Source organism: Typha angustifolia, chromosome 14, assembly GCF_048772165.1.
Source record: "Typha angustifolia cultivar Huaian chromosome 14, ASM4877216v1, whole genome shotgun sequence".
In the NCBI taxonomy this organism is placed as follows: Eukaryota; Viridiplantae; Streptophyta; class Magnoliopsida; order Poales; family Typhaceae; genus Typha; species Typha angustifolia.
Window position 1 is genome coordinate 13,335,226 of NC_133252.1, and position 14,962 is coordinate 13,350,187.

At 40.5% G+C, this 14,962-nt stretch overlaps 3 protein-coding genes across 3 annotated transcripts; 1 reads left to right on the forward strand and 2 right to left on the reverse strand.

The window, feature by feature from the left end:
- Positions 1-474: 474 nt before the first annotated feature.
- On the reverse strand, positions 475-2,705 carry LOC140776188 (transcription factor ILR3-like). Its single transcript, XM_073119808.1, has 5 exons — positions 2,237-2,705; positions 1,668-1,736; positions 1,494-1,571; positions 1,191-1,353; positions 475-982 (listed from the first exon to the last, which is right to left on the reverse strand). Exons 1-5 carry the CDS (start codon positions 2,353-2,355, stop codon positions 704-706), a joined length of 708 nt encoding a protein of 235 aa, XP_072975909.1. The 5' UTR covers positions 2,356-2,705; the 3' UTR covers positions 475-703.
- Positions 2,706-3,971: 1,266 nt separating this feature from the next.
- On the forward strand, positions 3,972-11,218 carry LOC140776441 (uncharacterized). The gene is made up of 3 exons (XM_073120151.1): positions 3,972-6,930; positions 7,131-7,155; positions 8,478-11,218. Exons 1-3 carry the CDS (start codon positions 4,454-4,456, stop codon positions 10,962-10,964), a joined length of 4,989 nt encoding a protein of 1,662 aa, XP_072976252.1. The 5' UTR covers positions 3,972-4,453; the 3' UTR covers positions 10,965-11,218.
- A 1,465-nt stretch (positions 11,219-12,683) lies between these two features.
- Positions 12,684-14,894, reverse strand: LOC140775909 (pentatricopeptide repeat-containing protein CRR2, chloroplastic). The gene has a single exon (XM_073119400.1). The coding sequence runs from the start codon at positions 14,713-14,715 to the stop codon at positions 12,700-12,702; it is 2,016 nt and encodes a 671-aa protein (XP_072975501.1). The 5' UTR covers positions 14,716-14,894; the 3' UTR covers positions 12,684-12,699.
- Between the last annotated feature and the right edge of the window lie 68 nt (positions 14,895-14,962).

Below are 14,962 nucleotides of genomic sequence, written 5' to 3' on the forward strand. Positions count from 1 at the left end.
ATGATGGGACCTGAAAACTTCAGAGACTATATAATTATTCGTAGGATTTTGAGAGGAAATAGCAGTGGGAACGAAGATGGGTTATGTATACTAACAACAATCCATTATCTTCTTGTATGTCTTTCTAATGGCTATCTGTATAATTTATTAATATATTATGATGTGTCTAGGCTGAAATAAAATTTACATTATATGTTCATTACAATGAATCATGTTCGGATCGCTATTCTTAATATGTACACTTTTACTTGAAAAAAGACATGCTGATTAATGTTTGCTCACTATTCAAGACAATAGAACTCTAGAGGTCGTGGTGAATTACTCACTGCCTTTTGCATTACAATACTATATTATCGTTCTGGAAATTGCTACGGTTGTGTAGATAATCTCCCAGGTCATCTAGCCTAGCCGACATTTGAAAAGGTGTACGTTAGTTGTAGAAGGAAAGAGGCACACACAAAATTTTCGGTTGGGTATTGCAAACTGCTATTAAAATTATCAGGTATCGAATACAGATGCTGCAATGACTATCCTAATGTTGAAAATGATCCCGGACATGTATCCCAAATATTGATCGGGCCATGTACACTTAAACCAGGACCAATACAATTGAAAAGGATATTTAAATAGATAACTGAGCTCTTGTGAGCAGCAAGGACTAATTTTTGCCTTTTTGGCAAAAAGAAGGATGACATAGGATGAATTATGCCACAGGAGGCCAGAGCACAGGATCCTTAGAAGTATCCAAAGCAGCTGGAGGTATCCACTGCCAGACACTGGCTGCTGGATAGTACGCATATGGCATGGCTTTGTTATAAGCAGCAAAAGATGTTGGATGAACATTTGCGGCACCAGCGGTGGCGGTGGCGGCAGCAGGGTGAGGGAAGAACTGCGGTGTGGTAACACTCTTCAGCATTTGCTCCATTCGTTCCTTGTGAGCTTTAAGCCTTGTCTTCTCATCCCTTAAGTCTGATTTCTCTGCCTGCAATTCACATCAGGCAAACAAACATAGTCAGCAATGATAGTAAAATTGATAGATCGTCAAAACCATGAATAAGATTTGTCCATTCATAAGGAAAATAGAAGCTCAAAAGGTGGATAAATTAATTCAAACATTTGATTATAAAATACTGAACCACGAATTCAGGCATCAAACCTATATAGGAACACAGCTTATCAAGAACTTTTACCTTGAGACCCTTTATAGAATCTTGAAGTGCCTCATTTGATTTCTTAAGTTTCTGAGCTTCAGCGCGTAGCTGGTTCAAAAGTCGAGATGCATCACTTAGAATGGCAACTTTATCAGCCTTTGGTGGCCTCCCAGGATCCAAAATGGAGCATAACTCTGTAAACCTGAACGACAGCATTGATGATTAGCTCTGGAAGACAATGTTAAGATACTCATAACTGCCGGTGCTTTCCAGGTTTTTCCTTTAGATGCTTGCTAAAACATTTTATTGGCAAGCCGAAGCTAAAAAGTGAATATTACTTGCCTATCATTAAGTTTGTCCCTTCGCAGTTTTTCGCGGCAAGCCTTGGTCCCTGGTGCAGCACATGATTCGGGGCGGTTTCTGTCGAAAATTCATAGAATAGATTTGTTATTATCCAAGAAAAGAAGCTCTCCAATTTATGCTCATAAACATGAGAACCAGAAGTTAGCTGTTCACCGTTTCTTGGGGCAAGCAGAACTTTGGGAGGTTCCCTCATTGCTGGGAACATCAAATCCAATGATCACACTGCAAATGAAGATGACACGCAGATATCAGCATATTATATAAACATCACAGCATAAATGAACCTCTGTGATATAGTTATTCTCAGCAATAAGATCTTAAATGACTTCGGAATTATAGTTTTATAGACATCTTTATCTTTTCTTCCTAGAGACAGATGGATCAGAGCAAGGAAGCTCTCCAAAATAATAAATTATATCAGAAAGTTATACTTTCTTGCTACTCAAAGAACATCATACGATTCCTCATCCAGATCTGATATCACGAAGTAGAATGTTTTCACACCTACTTTACAGGAAAGATGGATTCAGTGCTACTCCAAGAAATGGCATCATTTTTAATTGATAAAATCAACAAAATTCAACAAGAAATTAGAGAGTTTATTATTTTATTTTTAACATTTCGGCACTTAATTGTAGCAATACTGTTAGCCTGGCATCTAATTATAGTATACAGAGTACTAAGAAATAAATAAAATCCATTAAGGAAGAACAGAAGATCACCTTGGGATAGTGGGATCATCTGAAACCTGCGGGGCCCAGATAAAATCCGAGCCTTGGAACTGCTCAACGATGCCATAATCTATGAGCCATCCGCTTCCGTTGTTCTGCCCAGAACTCATCTCCAACACCCAGATGGGAGAAGAAATCCGAATCGAAAACCAACCCCTCAAATTCGACACTATAAAGGATCAAAACTAGATCTGTTACACGCAATAGAAGGCTTAGAAGGGAGTAGGTTTCATGGAGACGATCGAAGTAGGAGTGTAGGACAGATCGGAGAAAAAGGGGATCTGGTCGTGCTGGAAGCACAAGCTTTGATCGAGACGCGTTTTTTGTACAATTAAAATAACGTTGGCAATTCTTTGCGATTGGCCCCCCTCAGTTTTTTTATTTTGTTTCTTATTTGAATAGAGTCACACTTCCATTTGCGGAATTCCTACTTGGGGTAGCCGGTAGGAACAACTAATGCATGAAAAACCATTCTGAACCACCGGATTAGGATAGTTATCCTGCTCCCAGACTAGGAATAAAGAAAGCTATCCTGCTTCCCATAGAGAATAAATAGTTCACGTCTAGAACTAGAAGCCAAGGTGGGTGGGAACAAGTCCACAACTATCCGTGCTGATATTTCCTTATCCTTGAGAAGTTGTTGATGCTTCCAAGAATAATTAAAAATAACCTCTTGCCTCTTGGTGCAAGGCAAGAGCTAGGCCTGACTACTAAGCAATTAAAAAAACATAAAAGCTTAAAGGTTTGCTATGGAGCGTGGAAGCCACACCACCGTTTATTATCATATAATTGCGAGGCCGAGGCAAGTTGGGCTGATGATGCAAAGATTACGACTTGCTCACGAAAGCTTATCATTACCTACCAATTTTCCATTTCTTAAATCAGCAAAGACAAAAATAGATCCTAGAAAAGGGAAAATTGCTAATTCGGTAGAAATTTAGGTTGATTCGGAGATTATGCAAAAAGAACAGGGACTCTTGGGCAAAGTAAGATGTCCGCATCGAGTGGGCTTCACCGTTAAGTCGGCAGCGATATCGAGTCTCGTTGCCGACTCCGTTACACACTCGCAATACATTATACATAGCTTTCCAAGCAGAGAGCTCGTATCTTAGTATAATACCGGTTTCTGCAACCACTTCTCGCGCGTACTTTATTCCATCCGTGTAGAAACCCTAATGCAAGAATTTTAGGCTTTCCCTGTTCTATATCCGAATTAGTTCTTCCTCTTGATCGTCACATTGCTACTGTTGATTGCTTCTGTTTCATATTAAGGAACTCGAATTTACTTTCGATTTCTTGTACTTAGCCGTTCTATCACTGATCATTTTTTCCTTCTTTGATATGTTTTCTACTGTGCATCTTGCTCGAAGTTAAGCATTTCTAAATTCTTGTGGATGCTTGTTCTTGTTTTCCTTCTGAAACTTAAGGTAGATCCCTCTATGTTTTCTCCAACAGAGTGTAGATTACTTTACGTAAGGCTTACATATAGCTTATGTGCAGTGGCTGGTAGAATTGTTTATTCAACTATTTGACTTGTGTTTTTAAGTGTTGCTATATATCTTGTTCTAACTCTTTTAGTACTTGATATTCATCATTGATTCTATATATTTAATAAATGGGTATCTAACTCCACTATGTACCTTTTGTGTACAGTATTGTTCCTGTAATTGGAAGTTGATACCGATATAGATTTCATATTTGATTTTAATGTGCTCTTCTGTTACTACAAGTAAAGTGACTATTATGATTAACTAGAACGAACATGTGCAATAATCTGTTAGACGAATCCTTGAAAATTGAAAGATCTTTGTTAGTGATGGTTAGTTCTTCTCTATCCGTCTTCTATGTTAATTTTTTTATATTATGTTATCTGTAGCCTGGGGATTAAAGTGGAAAATTTCCTTGTAAATTTTGGGTAGAATTAGGTAAATTTAATACTCCTCGTCATCCATGACGGCATTGGAACTTCTTGCTGTCCAGAAGTTTCAATAGGAGATTAGCATGGTCCTGAAGTTTCTAAGCACACGGATTATCATGCCTCTTAAAATTCTAAACACGCAATGATCAAATTGGATGCAAAGATGTCAAAGTGGGATCATGCTTGGTCGTCTCCCTTAGTTCAAAACTCTGAATGGTCATATTTTATTATGGACAAGTCAACAAAAGGCAGTGGGGTAGCTATAAGTTGAATCATATCTCTAGCTATAAATGATTGTAATTTGGAGTGCAGGCATTATCGTAGGTGCAGAGATTCAGGGAAGGATGAGAAGTTTATCCCTTTCCTCCCTCCTAACCGCTCTATTTGTCATCTCTATGCTTCGTTCATTTGCATGTTTTGCAGGCCGTTACTCTCTGAAGCGAGGGTCTTCTCTCTCAGTAGAGGTTCATTCTGATGTTCTAAGCTCATCAGATGGTACCTTCTCATGCGGCTTCTATAAAATTGGTGCAAATGCCTTCACCTTCTCAATCTGGTTCTCCAAGTCAGCGAACAAGACGGTAATTTGGAGCGCAAACCGTGGCAATCCTGTGCTTGATAGGGGTTCAATGATTACATTGAAGAAGGATGGAAGCATGGTTCTAAAAGACTATGGAAAAAGGGTCGTCTGGAGCACTAACAAGAGCTCAACAGCTGACCATGCAGAGCTACTAAACTCCGGGAACCTTGTCATGAAGGACCAAGGTGGCAAAATTCTATGGCAAAGCTTTGATTCTCCTACTGACACTCTTCTACCTGGTCAGCCAATCACTGCAAGTACAAAGTTGGTATGTACTAATAAATCTAATTCTTTGGGCTATTATAGCTTTAGCTTCAATGACTATAATATATTGTCACTCATGTATGACGGGGCTGAGATTTCTAACATATATTGGCCTAATCCTGACTTAAGTAACTGGTTCAATGGTAGGATGACCTACAATAGTAGCAGGTATGGTGTCCTTCATGATCAAGGATATTTCCTCGCAAGTGATAAACTAGAATTTAGAGCTTCTGATGTAGGTCCTGGAATTAGGAGGAGGCTAACCCTGGACTTTGATGGTAATCTTAGGCTGTATAGTCTCAATGAATCTACCGGGAGCTGGTCGATTTCATGGGTAGCTCTGTCTCAACTCTGTGAGGTACACGGCTTGTGTGGTAGAAATGGAATCTGTGTCTACACGCCAACGCCTGCATGTATATGTCCTCCTGGATTTGAGATGAGCGATCAAAGCGACTGGAGCAAAGGTTGCAGGCCCAAGTTCAACATTAACTGTGATAATTCTCAGCAGCTGAGATTCTTGCCACTTCCAGACACTGATTTCTGGGGATCTGATCAGAGTGTTACTCGATTCGTGTCTTTGAGCGCTTGCAAGAAGATATGCATGAGTGACTGCACCTGTGTAGCATTTGCATATAAATGGGGAATAGGTTTTTGTTATCCAAAATCTTCCCTGTTCAATGGTAAGACCTATCCTGGCTTGGACGGCACCATATACCTCAAACTTCCTAGAAATATAAAATCCTCGGAACTCTCTATTCCTGAAGTACAACATCCTATTTGCAACCAAACTGAAGATTTTTTTCAGAATTCTGCTCTTGCCCTCTTGGATACCTCGGCAGCCAGTGGAGGGAAGGCAATATGGGTCTATTTCTATGCATTCATATCTGCTGTATTTGTGACAGAAGCATTGTTCATCACTTTAGGTTGGTGGTTTATTTTCAGGAGAGAGCAGACCTCTCCGGAAACAGAGGAGGGGTATAAGGTGATATCTAGTCAGTTCCGACGATACACTTATAAAGAGTTGGAGAGGGCTACTGGGTACTTCAAGGATGAGCTTGGAAGGGGAGGATCAGGAACTGTTTATAAGGGTGTATTGGATGATGAAAGGGTAATAGCTGTGAAGAAACTGGAAGATGTGATCCAAGGAGAAGAAGAATTCCAGTCTGAACTGAGTATCGTAGGGAGGATTTACCATATGAATCTAGTGAGAATGTGGGGATTCTGCTCAGAACGCGCGCAGAGAGTCCTAGTTTCTGAGTACATCGAGAATGGCTCATTGGACAAGATCTTATTTGATAGTGATAGCACACCTTGTTTGCTCGGATGGAAGCAGAGGTATCAGATTGCCGTTGGGGTGGCGAAAGCATTAGCTTATCTCCACCATGAGTGCCTAGAATGGGTTATCCACTGCGACGTGAAGCCAGAAAATATACTGTTGGACCGCGACTTCGAACCTAAGATCACTGACTTTGGATTGGCTAAACTGTTAAATAGAGATGGTTCTGATCCAGAGGTGTCAAGAGTTCGTGGGACTCGGGGGTACATTGCTCCAGAATGGGCGTCCAGTCTTCCGATAACGGGGAAAGTTGATGTCTATAGCTACGGAGTAGTGCTTCTGGAACTAGTGAAGGGGCGTAGAGTTTCAGATTGGGTGATAGATGGTGAAGAAGAGGTGCAGATGGTTCTAAGAAAGCAAGTTAAGATGCTCGCGGAAAAACTGGAGACTCGAGAACAATCATGGATTGCAGATTTTGTGGACTCAAGATTGCACGGCCATTTTAAGTACTCACAGGTTGAGATAATGTTGGAAGTAGCTATTTCTTGTTTGATAGAGGAGCGAACTAAAAGACCAAACATGGACAGTGTAGTCCAAATCCTCCTTTCAACAGATGATGAGGCGAACGCCAACTCTATGGAAGTAATCTAGTATCACAAATAAGCAGCAGTCTTTTGTGAGGAGTCATTATACGTAATGAAGTAATTATCACTTAGTGATTAAGATGCTCATCTTCATGCTGTGTGAGAAGGCCTCCATATAAATGTATTTGAATGTAGATTTGTCTATAGAGCAGCTTGTATCTTCATTTCAATATTAATTGTATCTTCATTTTTTTTTTGTGATGAAGTTATGTCGTTGTCCATGTCAACTCTGTGAATCATCTGTCTCGCCACAAATGGAAGAATATAATATTTACAAAGAAAATTAAGAACTAGTAGACCTTAGACCTCAATTAAGTAGGCCAAATGGTTGGTTGAGTACTTAATGAATGTTTTTTACTTTTCAAAAGAGATCACCATCTGACGTGGATATAAGATCAAAAGATGGATAGTAATATCTCTTATTTTCCACGCGTAATCTTTGAATTATTAGCAAAAGAACAAAAATAGTTGTGAAATATCTTATTATAAATTTATAAAGAGTTATATAAGATTATATAACATATTCACAAACAAGAAGTTACAGAAACCAAAAACTTCGGGCTCTTCAAATCAAGTCAGCAAAAGAAGTAATGGTTACCGTTCTTAATTTTACTATACTTTTCCAGAAGAAAGAAAAAAAATTAAAAAAAAAGGTCATGACGTGATATTAATCGTTAAGCTGAATGTGAGGAGCCCAAAGATGAAAACAATGACAGCATTAAAGTTCATATTTTGAAACTATTGAACAATTTTGAATGGTACTCAGCTTTGATGAATAATCATTATTATTCTTCTTCTACAAATTGAGAAATATTATTTTCGATCACAGTTAATATATATATATATATATATATATATATATATATATATATATATATATATATATATATATATATATACACACACATAGTTAACCTTGTTAATTTATAGATGAAAATGGTAGCATCAATTCTCTTGTCTTTAAGGACTTGGATGGAAATCGTCGGTGTTCTTGGATATTGAATCGATAGTCTACCATGTTAATTAGTAGAGTTTCAGTGGGAGCCACACATGCATGCCTCTCAAAATTCTAAGCACATGCAAAATCGGCTTTGAAGTCAATACGTGGTAATGTAGCCATGCTGTGATTTCATTTTGGACAAACCGACCGAAGGTTCTTCGAATTACCATTCTCCCCGTGTGTAGGCTGTACCATTCCCTGAAAACCTAGCTATACTTCGAATTAATAAGTATCCAATTTAGAACTATTTTAAGCCTTAATTAATTTAAGTCTAACCTCTGAATTTAATTAGTTAATTTTAATTTTAATTAAATTTAATTAGATATAAAATAAATAAAATAAATAAATATTTCACTATCGACTTAGTTTAGGGAGGTTTTCTAAAGTCAAAACGAAAGAAAGCTAAGTTCTAATAGGAGAGACCAAAAATATACGTTCGAAAAATTATTTTGACTGGACGTAAAGAATACGCTGAGCCTTTGCAACCAAAGGCCTTTCGATAAGGTTGCTGCCAAGTTTAGAAAACTAAAGGCATTAAAAACTATATAGCTAGCGCGCGTCAGAGAAGACGATGCTTTTGAGCTTTCTCATCCATTGCCGCTCCATATCGCTTCAAACACTGGGGGCCATGAGAAGAAGTTCATCCCTTTCCTCCCTCTTAACCCCGCTGCTGCTCATCTGCATGCTCCATTCGTATGCATGTCTTGCAAACCGTAACCATCTGAAGCAAGGATCGTCTCTCTCAGTAGAGGATGACACCGATGTCCTAAGCTCATCAAATGGCATCTTCTCATGTGGCTTCTACGAGGTTGGAAGACATGCTTACACCTTCTCAATCTGGTTCTCCAACTCCACCGACAAGGCCGTGGTTTGGAGCGCAAATCGCGACCGCCCTGTGCATGCTAGGAGATCGTTAGTGACATTGCAGAAGGACGGAAGTATGATTCTGACAGATTCTGACGGCCAGATCATCTGGAGCACCAGTAGAAGCTCTACAAAAGCTGATCGCGCACAACTATTGGACAACGGGAATCTTGTCGTCAAAGATTTAGGTGGTAAAAATATATGGCAAAGCTTTGATTCTCCTACAGACACTCTGCTACCTAATCAACTGATCACTGCGGATACAAAGTTGGTATCTGCTAACAGATCACTTTCTTCAGGCCATTATACCTTCCGTTTCACTGATACCAGTTTGTTGTCAATCATTTACGATGGGCCTGAGATTTCTAGCATCTTTTGGCCTACTCCTAGTTGCGTTATATGGGGAAATTGTAGATTGCCAAGCAATATTAGCAGGATTGGAGCCCTTAATGATCTAGGACAGTTCCATGGTAGTGATGATTTAAATTTTAACGCTTCTGATATGGGTCCTGGCATTAGGAGGAGGCTGACCCTAGACTATGATGGCAATCTTAGGCTGTATAGCCTAAATGAGTCTTCTGGGATCTGGTCGATTTCCTGGGTTGCCTCTTCCCGTCCCTGCAAAACGCATGGCTTGTGCGGTAGAAATGGAATCTGTGTCTACACACCAACGCCTGCATGCCAATGTCCTCCTGGATTTGAGATGAGTGATCCAAGCGACTGGAGCAAGGGTTGCAAGCGCATCTTCGACATCAACTGCACTAATTCTAGGCAACTGAGATTTGTGCCACTTCGCCACACTGATTTCTGGGGATCTGATTTGAACTTCACTCCATCTGCAACTTTACAGACCTGCAAGGAGATTTGCTTGAGTAACTGCTTGTGTGAAGCATTCGTATATAAACCGGAAACTGAGGAATGTTATCCAAAATATGCCCTCTTCAATGGTCAAGTCTCTCTAAACGACTCGGCCGTCGCATACCTCAAACTTCACAGAACAAATAAGTCCTCAGATCTCTCTATTCCTAAACCACATCATCTCGTCTGCAATGCAACAGCTGAACGAGAACTCCTACTTCCTTTCTCGGATTCATCCGCAAGTAGTGACAGAAATACAAAATGGGTTTACTTATATGCATTTGTATCAGCTATTTTTGTGATAGAAGCACTGTTTGTCACTTTTGGCTGGTGGTTTGTTTTCAGGCTTGAGCACAAACCATCAGAAACAGAGGAAGGCTATAAGGTGATATCCAGCCATTTCCGAAGATACACTTACAAAGAGCTGGAGAAGGCTACAGAGAACTTCAAGAATGAGCTTGGGAGGGGTGGATCAGGCACTGTTTACAAGGGGATCTTAGATGATGAGAGGATAGTAGCTGTGAAGAAGTTGGAAGATGTCATCCAAGGAGAAGAAGAATTCCAGTCAGAACTGAGTGTGATAGGGAGAATTTATCATATGAATCTAGTGAGAATGTGGGGATTTTGCTCAGAATCCTCGCACAGAATCTTGATTTCTGAGTATGTAGAGTATGGTTCGCTGAACAAGTTCTTATTTGATAGTGCCAGCACCACTGGCCTGCTTGATTGGAAGCAGAGGTATAAGATTGCGATAGGAGTAGCAAAAGGATTGGCTTATCTTCATCATGAGTGCCTAGAATGGGTGATCCACTGCGACGTGAAGCCCGAGAACATACTATTGGACTGTGATTTTGAGCCTAAGATCACAGACTTTGGATTGGCAAAGTTGTTACATAGAGGTCAGTCTTATCCAAATGTGTCACGGATTCGTGGGACTAGAGGATATATTGCTCCAGAGTGGGCATCTAGTCTTCCAATCACGGCCAAGGTTGATGTGTACAGCTACGGAGTTGTGCTTCTGGAATTAGTGAAAGGACATAGACTATCAGATTGGGTGATAAATGGGGAAGAGGGGGTGGAGATGGTACTAAGAAGGCTAGTTAGCATGCTATCAGATAAATTGAAGAGTGGTGGACAGTCATGGGTTGCAGATTTCGTTGATTCCAGATTGAATGAGCATATCAACTACTCCCAGGCAGAAGTGATGTTAGAGTTAGCTGTTTCTTGCTTGGCAGAGGAGAGAAGTAAAAGGCCGAACATGCACTATGTAGTCCAGACCCTCCTTTCATCCGATAATGAAGCCAACTTCATGCAATAGATTTCTCGTGAATAAATAGGCTGCAGCCAACCAATAAATTGCTGGCCCTCGTGCCATGTAAAACTACTCAGATGTTTATCTTCCTGCAAGTCAGATCAGCTTGATATTTGTATGAACTTCATGTAGCTCTGAAATAGCAATATATAAAGTAAGTGTAATTCATTGTGTGCATGTGATATGTGGTAGAAGTAATATAGATTCATCCTTGTAATTCCTCTCGTACAGCATAAGGCTGATACATTTACGAATGTCCATTTCGTGTTCCTGCTGTTGATATAGCTTGTCAATCTTATCACAAGAGGGTTCAAGAAGTTATTTTTTTAGCCGTGTTGTTCATTTTATATCGCTTTGAATCATTTGTAACATCACCTCAATATCAAGTCTTGCATGATGAGTAAACGTTGTGGATTATTCTCTTCTTCTTTTTTTCCCCGCTCTCTCCCTAATCTTTCGGAGGAAAATTTGCTTACAATTTATCCAAGAGTCGCTGCAGGATGAGAAGGAAACAAACATTTAGAGTCTCACTTATAATTTTTTCCCCTTTTTTGGTGAAGAAATTCACTGATTATTCATGATCCATACATCTTCTGAATCTAGTAAAAGTCAAATAATTAATTGTTTGACGATTCTTTGGTTTTACATTTCCGAAGAAGAGAATTAAAAATACATGATGTCAGATAACCATCGTTGACGTGAATGAAGAACCCAAAGATGAAAATAATGGCAGCTTTAAATCATATTTCCACGCGATATTAGTTCGTCAAGATGATGTGACGTTGCTAGTTGTAGAGGTTCATGCACCCATTCGACTTTAATAAACAGGCAACTAATCGAACAGGGTTCGATATTGTTCATAGTCAAATGAAATAAACGATCGTCCAGGTCCAACTAAACTCTGATAAAGAAGCTGGATAAAAGAGATTAGCATTACTGGAGAAAATTCAGCCTTGACCTGGTGCTCAGCTTCAATGGATATTATTTTCGATCACGGGCAGAGGATTTCCTTAATTCGGGGAGCTTGAGGACTTCGACGCCGACTTCGAACTATGTGATATTTCGTCGATGAATCCTCCCACACTAATTACCTCTACAAGTAGAGCTTTGTCGGCATCGACGTTGTAACGTCTCGCCTCTAACTCGTTCTCATCCATTGCAGTAATGCAATGGTGATTGTATCCGGTATCCTTGTTCGACAGGTTCATGAACCTGTCTGCTAGTAAAGTTGATGCTGTAGGTTCTAATTTACAAGGAAACAGCAGTGGGAGAACGAAATGGATCTACATTTGTTTGTTCGAGATTTTCTTTTGGCATTACAATTAATCTTCACTTCTTCTGGAGAGAAGAGGAGCCGACACCATTAGAAGTTATAAGACGGTACTTAACACTTAAGGAAGTGCACATTTATAAAGAAGTGGAATTTAGACATGGATTTCAATGATGCTGTTATGTTACAAGTTGATGTGTAACCCGGTCCTGTCAATAAGCCTTAATTTAATTACAAGAATGATGCTGAACTTCTTTCTGGTATCTACTATATATTACTATAAAGAATTCAAAAGATTTTAAATAAGAACTGCACACTCTCTGAATTTCCCATTATGTGTTGGAGACAATTTACAGTCTTTTCAGCCACTAATGACAACTGAAAAACCAAAATTAAGATGTTGGATTTTATATATACAACCCTCAGTATTCAGTAAGAAAGATGTTACAAGTCTCTTTTCAAATGACCTGTTTACCAATAATCCAAACACGAACATACACCATCTCTGAAATGATGAAATCGGTTAATGTCCCTAACAAGTATTTCTCTCTTTGCATACTTTGAGATGAACTTTGTGACAGAATGACAATCCTCACACAACCTTAGGTTCTTTGTGATCCTGATGACTTCCCCTTTGCCACAGTTAATTAGCCCAAAGGCAACAGCCAGTTTCTCACTGTGACCCAGCAGAATCCTCTCCTTCTCTTCCTGGTCAAGATCATAAAGAACAACCTTAGTGTTTGGAACATAACCATGGCTCTTCATCTCAAGAACCAACTGAACCAACAATGCCTGAAGTTGCTCTATATGCGGATTCATTTCATCAACTGAGACAAATGAGTACATCTTATTTTTCACCTCAATCCAGCTGCAGCCTGAAAGCTTCTCCAGTCCACGTTCTTCAAGAAGTTTCTTCACTCTGTTCACCTCTTCCCACATCTTAGCTTCTGCATAGATGTCTGCTAAGAGTACATAATTCCCAGCATTCATGGGCTCAAGTTCAAAGAGATGTGCACAAGCCCTCTCCGCAAGCTCTGCATTACCATGAATCCTGCACGCTCCAAGGAGTGCACCCCATACTTTATGATTAGGTTCAACATCCATCCCTTCTATGAGAGCTGCTGCTTCATCTAACTTTCCAGCACGACCAAGGAGATCTACCAAAGAGGCATAGTGCTCTGCACGAGTTACCATACCATGATACTGGCTCATCGATTCGAACAGCCTAGTTCCTTCTGTTACAAGTCCAGCATGGCTACAAGCCCCTAAGACACTCACAAATGTAATGGGGCTTGGACTAATTCCTGAATTGATCATTTCATCAAAAATCTGAATTGCCTTCATGCCAAATCCATATACTCCATAACCTGAGATCAGCGAATTCCATGAAACAACATCCCTCCGCCCATTCATCCAATCAAAAACTCGTTGCCCATGCTCCAAACTACCACATTTGACATACATTGCAATCAGAGCATTGACCACTGATACAATGGACTCAAGTCCTTTCCTGAGAACATAAGCATGCATGATCTTGCCCTGTCCAAGTGCGGCCAAGCCAGCACAGGCTTGTAATACACTAATCATGGTAACTGAGTTAGGAACCACATCAGGCTCTCTCACCATCATCTCTCTAAAGAGATCCAGAGCATCAAATGGGCGCTCATTCTTTGCATAACAAGCAATCATCGCACTCCATGAAACCACATTTCTCTCGTGCATTCCAGAAAAGATTTTCTCCGAATAGGAAACACACCCAAGCTTTGCGTAGCAATCAACGAGTGTAGTTGCCACATGGACTCTGGAGTCAAACCCTTCACGGACAACATGGCCATGAATCTGCCGAACCCTCTCAAAGGCCAACGCAGGGTAGGACGAGGAACCAATGCAAGCCTTAAGCGCGTGAGAGTACGTAAAACTATCCATCGAAACCCCAAGCTGGCCCATTTCCCGAAACAGCGAGAGGGCCTCCTCGGCCTCATTGGCGAGCGCGAGGGCCTTCAATAGCGCGTTCCAAACGAAGATGGTCTTCTCGACCGTTTCGTCGAACACGTCGCGGGCGTCATCGAGGGAGCCAAACTGGGAGTACATGTCAATAAGCTTAGTGGAAAGGAAAGGATCCTGATCAAACCCGTCCTCGACGAGGCTGCGATGGACGACAGAGCCATAGGAAAGGGATTTTTGGTGGGCGCAGGCGAGGATTAGGGACTCGTAGGTTCGTTGGGTGGGGTTGGGCTCTTGTGGGAGGAGTTGGAGAGCTTGCTTGAGGTGTCCTTGCTTGCACAGGGATTGGATAAGATGGTTGTATCTATCGGTTGAGGTGGTGGTGGCGATGGACGTGGAAGAAGGAGAGTCGAGAGAGGAGAAGGTTTTGAAAGAGAGGGAGGAGGAGGAGGAGCATGGGTGGGGATGGAGATGGAGCTGAGGAGGCTTGGGAGGAAAAGGGATTTGGAGGAGGGATGGGTGGATGCGGGTGCAGGGCACCATCTGAAACAAAGTTCTTGAGAGATTCACCAGGATTGGGTGTGGATTTTGGATACCTGGGAGGGAATTCAAGCATGCTGTTTGAAAGAGCAACAGCCTTATGTTTGTTGGATGAAGATCACATACTAGTTTGGTAGGTCATTTTGTGTGAAGGAGTACATAAAAATGCACTCTCTCATTCAAAAAAATAAAATAAAAATGCACTCTTGTAGTTTCTAAATCACATAAACAGCATGATATATAATTACCG

What these genes read in the sequence shown, in the direction of transcription:
- LOC140776441 (XM_073120151.1), top strand. Translation starts at nt 4,454, where the DNA reads ATGATTGTAATTTGGAGTGCAGGCATTATCGTAGGTGCAGAGATTCAG. An exon ending in AACTCTATGGAAGTAATCTA is followed by an intron (nt 6,931 to 7,130) that starts GTATCACAAATA and finishes TTTGTGATGAAG; the next exon opens with TTATGTCGTTGTCCATGTCA. An exon ending in TCGTTGTCCATGTCAACTCT is followed by an intron (nt 7,156 to 8,477) that starts GTGAATCATCTG and finishes CTATATAGCTAG; the next exon opens with CGCGCGTCAGAGAAGACGAT.
- LOC140775909 (XM_073119400.1), bottom strand. Translation starts at nt 14,715, where the DNA reads ATGGTGCCCTGCACCCGCATCCACCCATCCCTCCTCCAAATCCCTTTT.
- LOC140776188 (XM_073119808.1), bottom strand. Translation starts at nt 2,355, where the DNA reads ATGAGTTCTGGGCAGAACAACGGAAGCGGATGGCTCATAGATTATGGC. An exon ending in TCTGCTTGCCCCAAGAAACG is followed by an intron (nt 1,572 to 1,667) that starts GTGAACAGCTAA and finishes AATTTTCGACAG; the next exon opens with AAACCGCCCCGAATCATGTG. An exon ending in AGGGACAAACTTAATGATAG is followed by an intron (nt 1,354 to 1,493) that starts GCAAGTAATATT and finishes GCTGTCGTTCAG; the next exon opens with GTTTACAGAGTTATGCTCCA.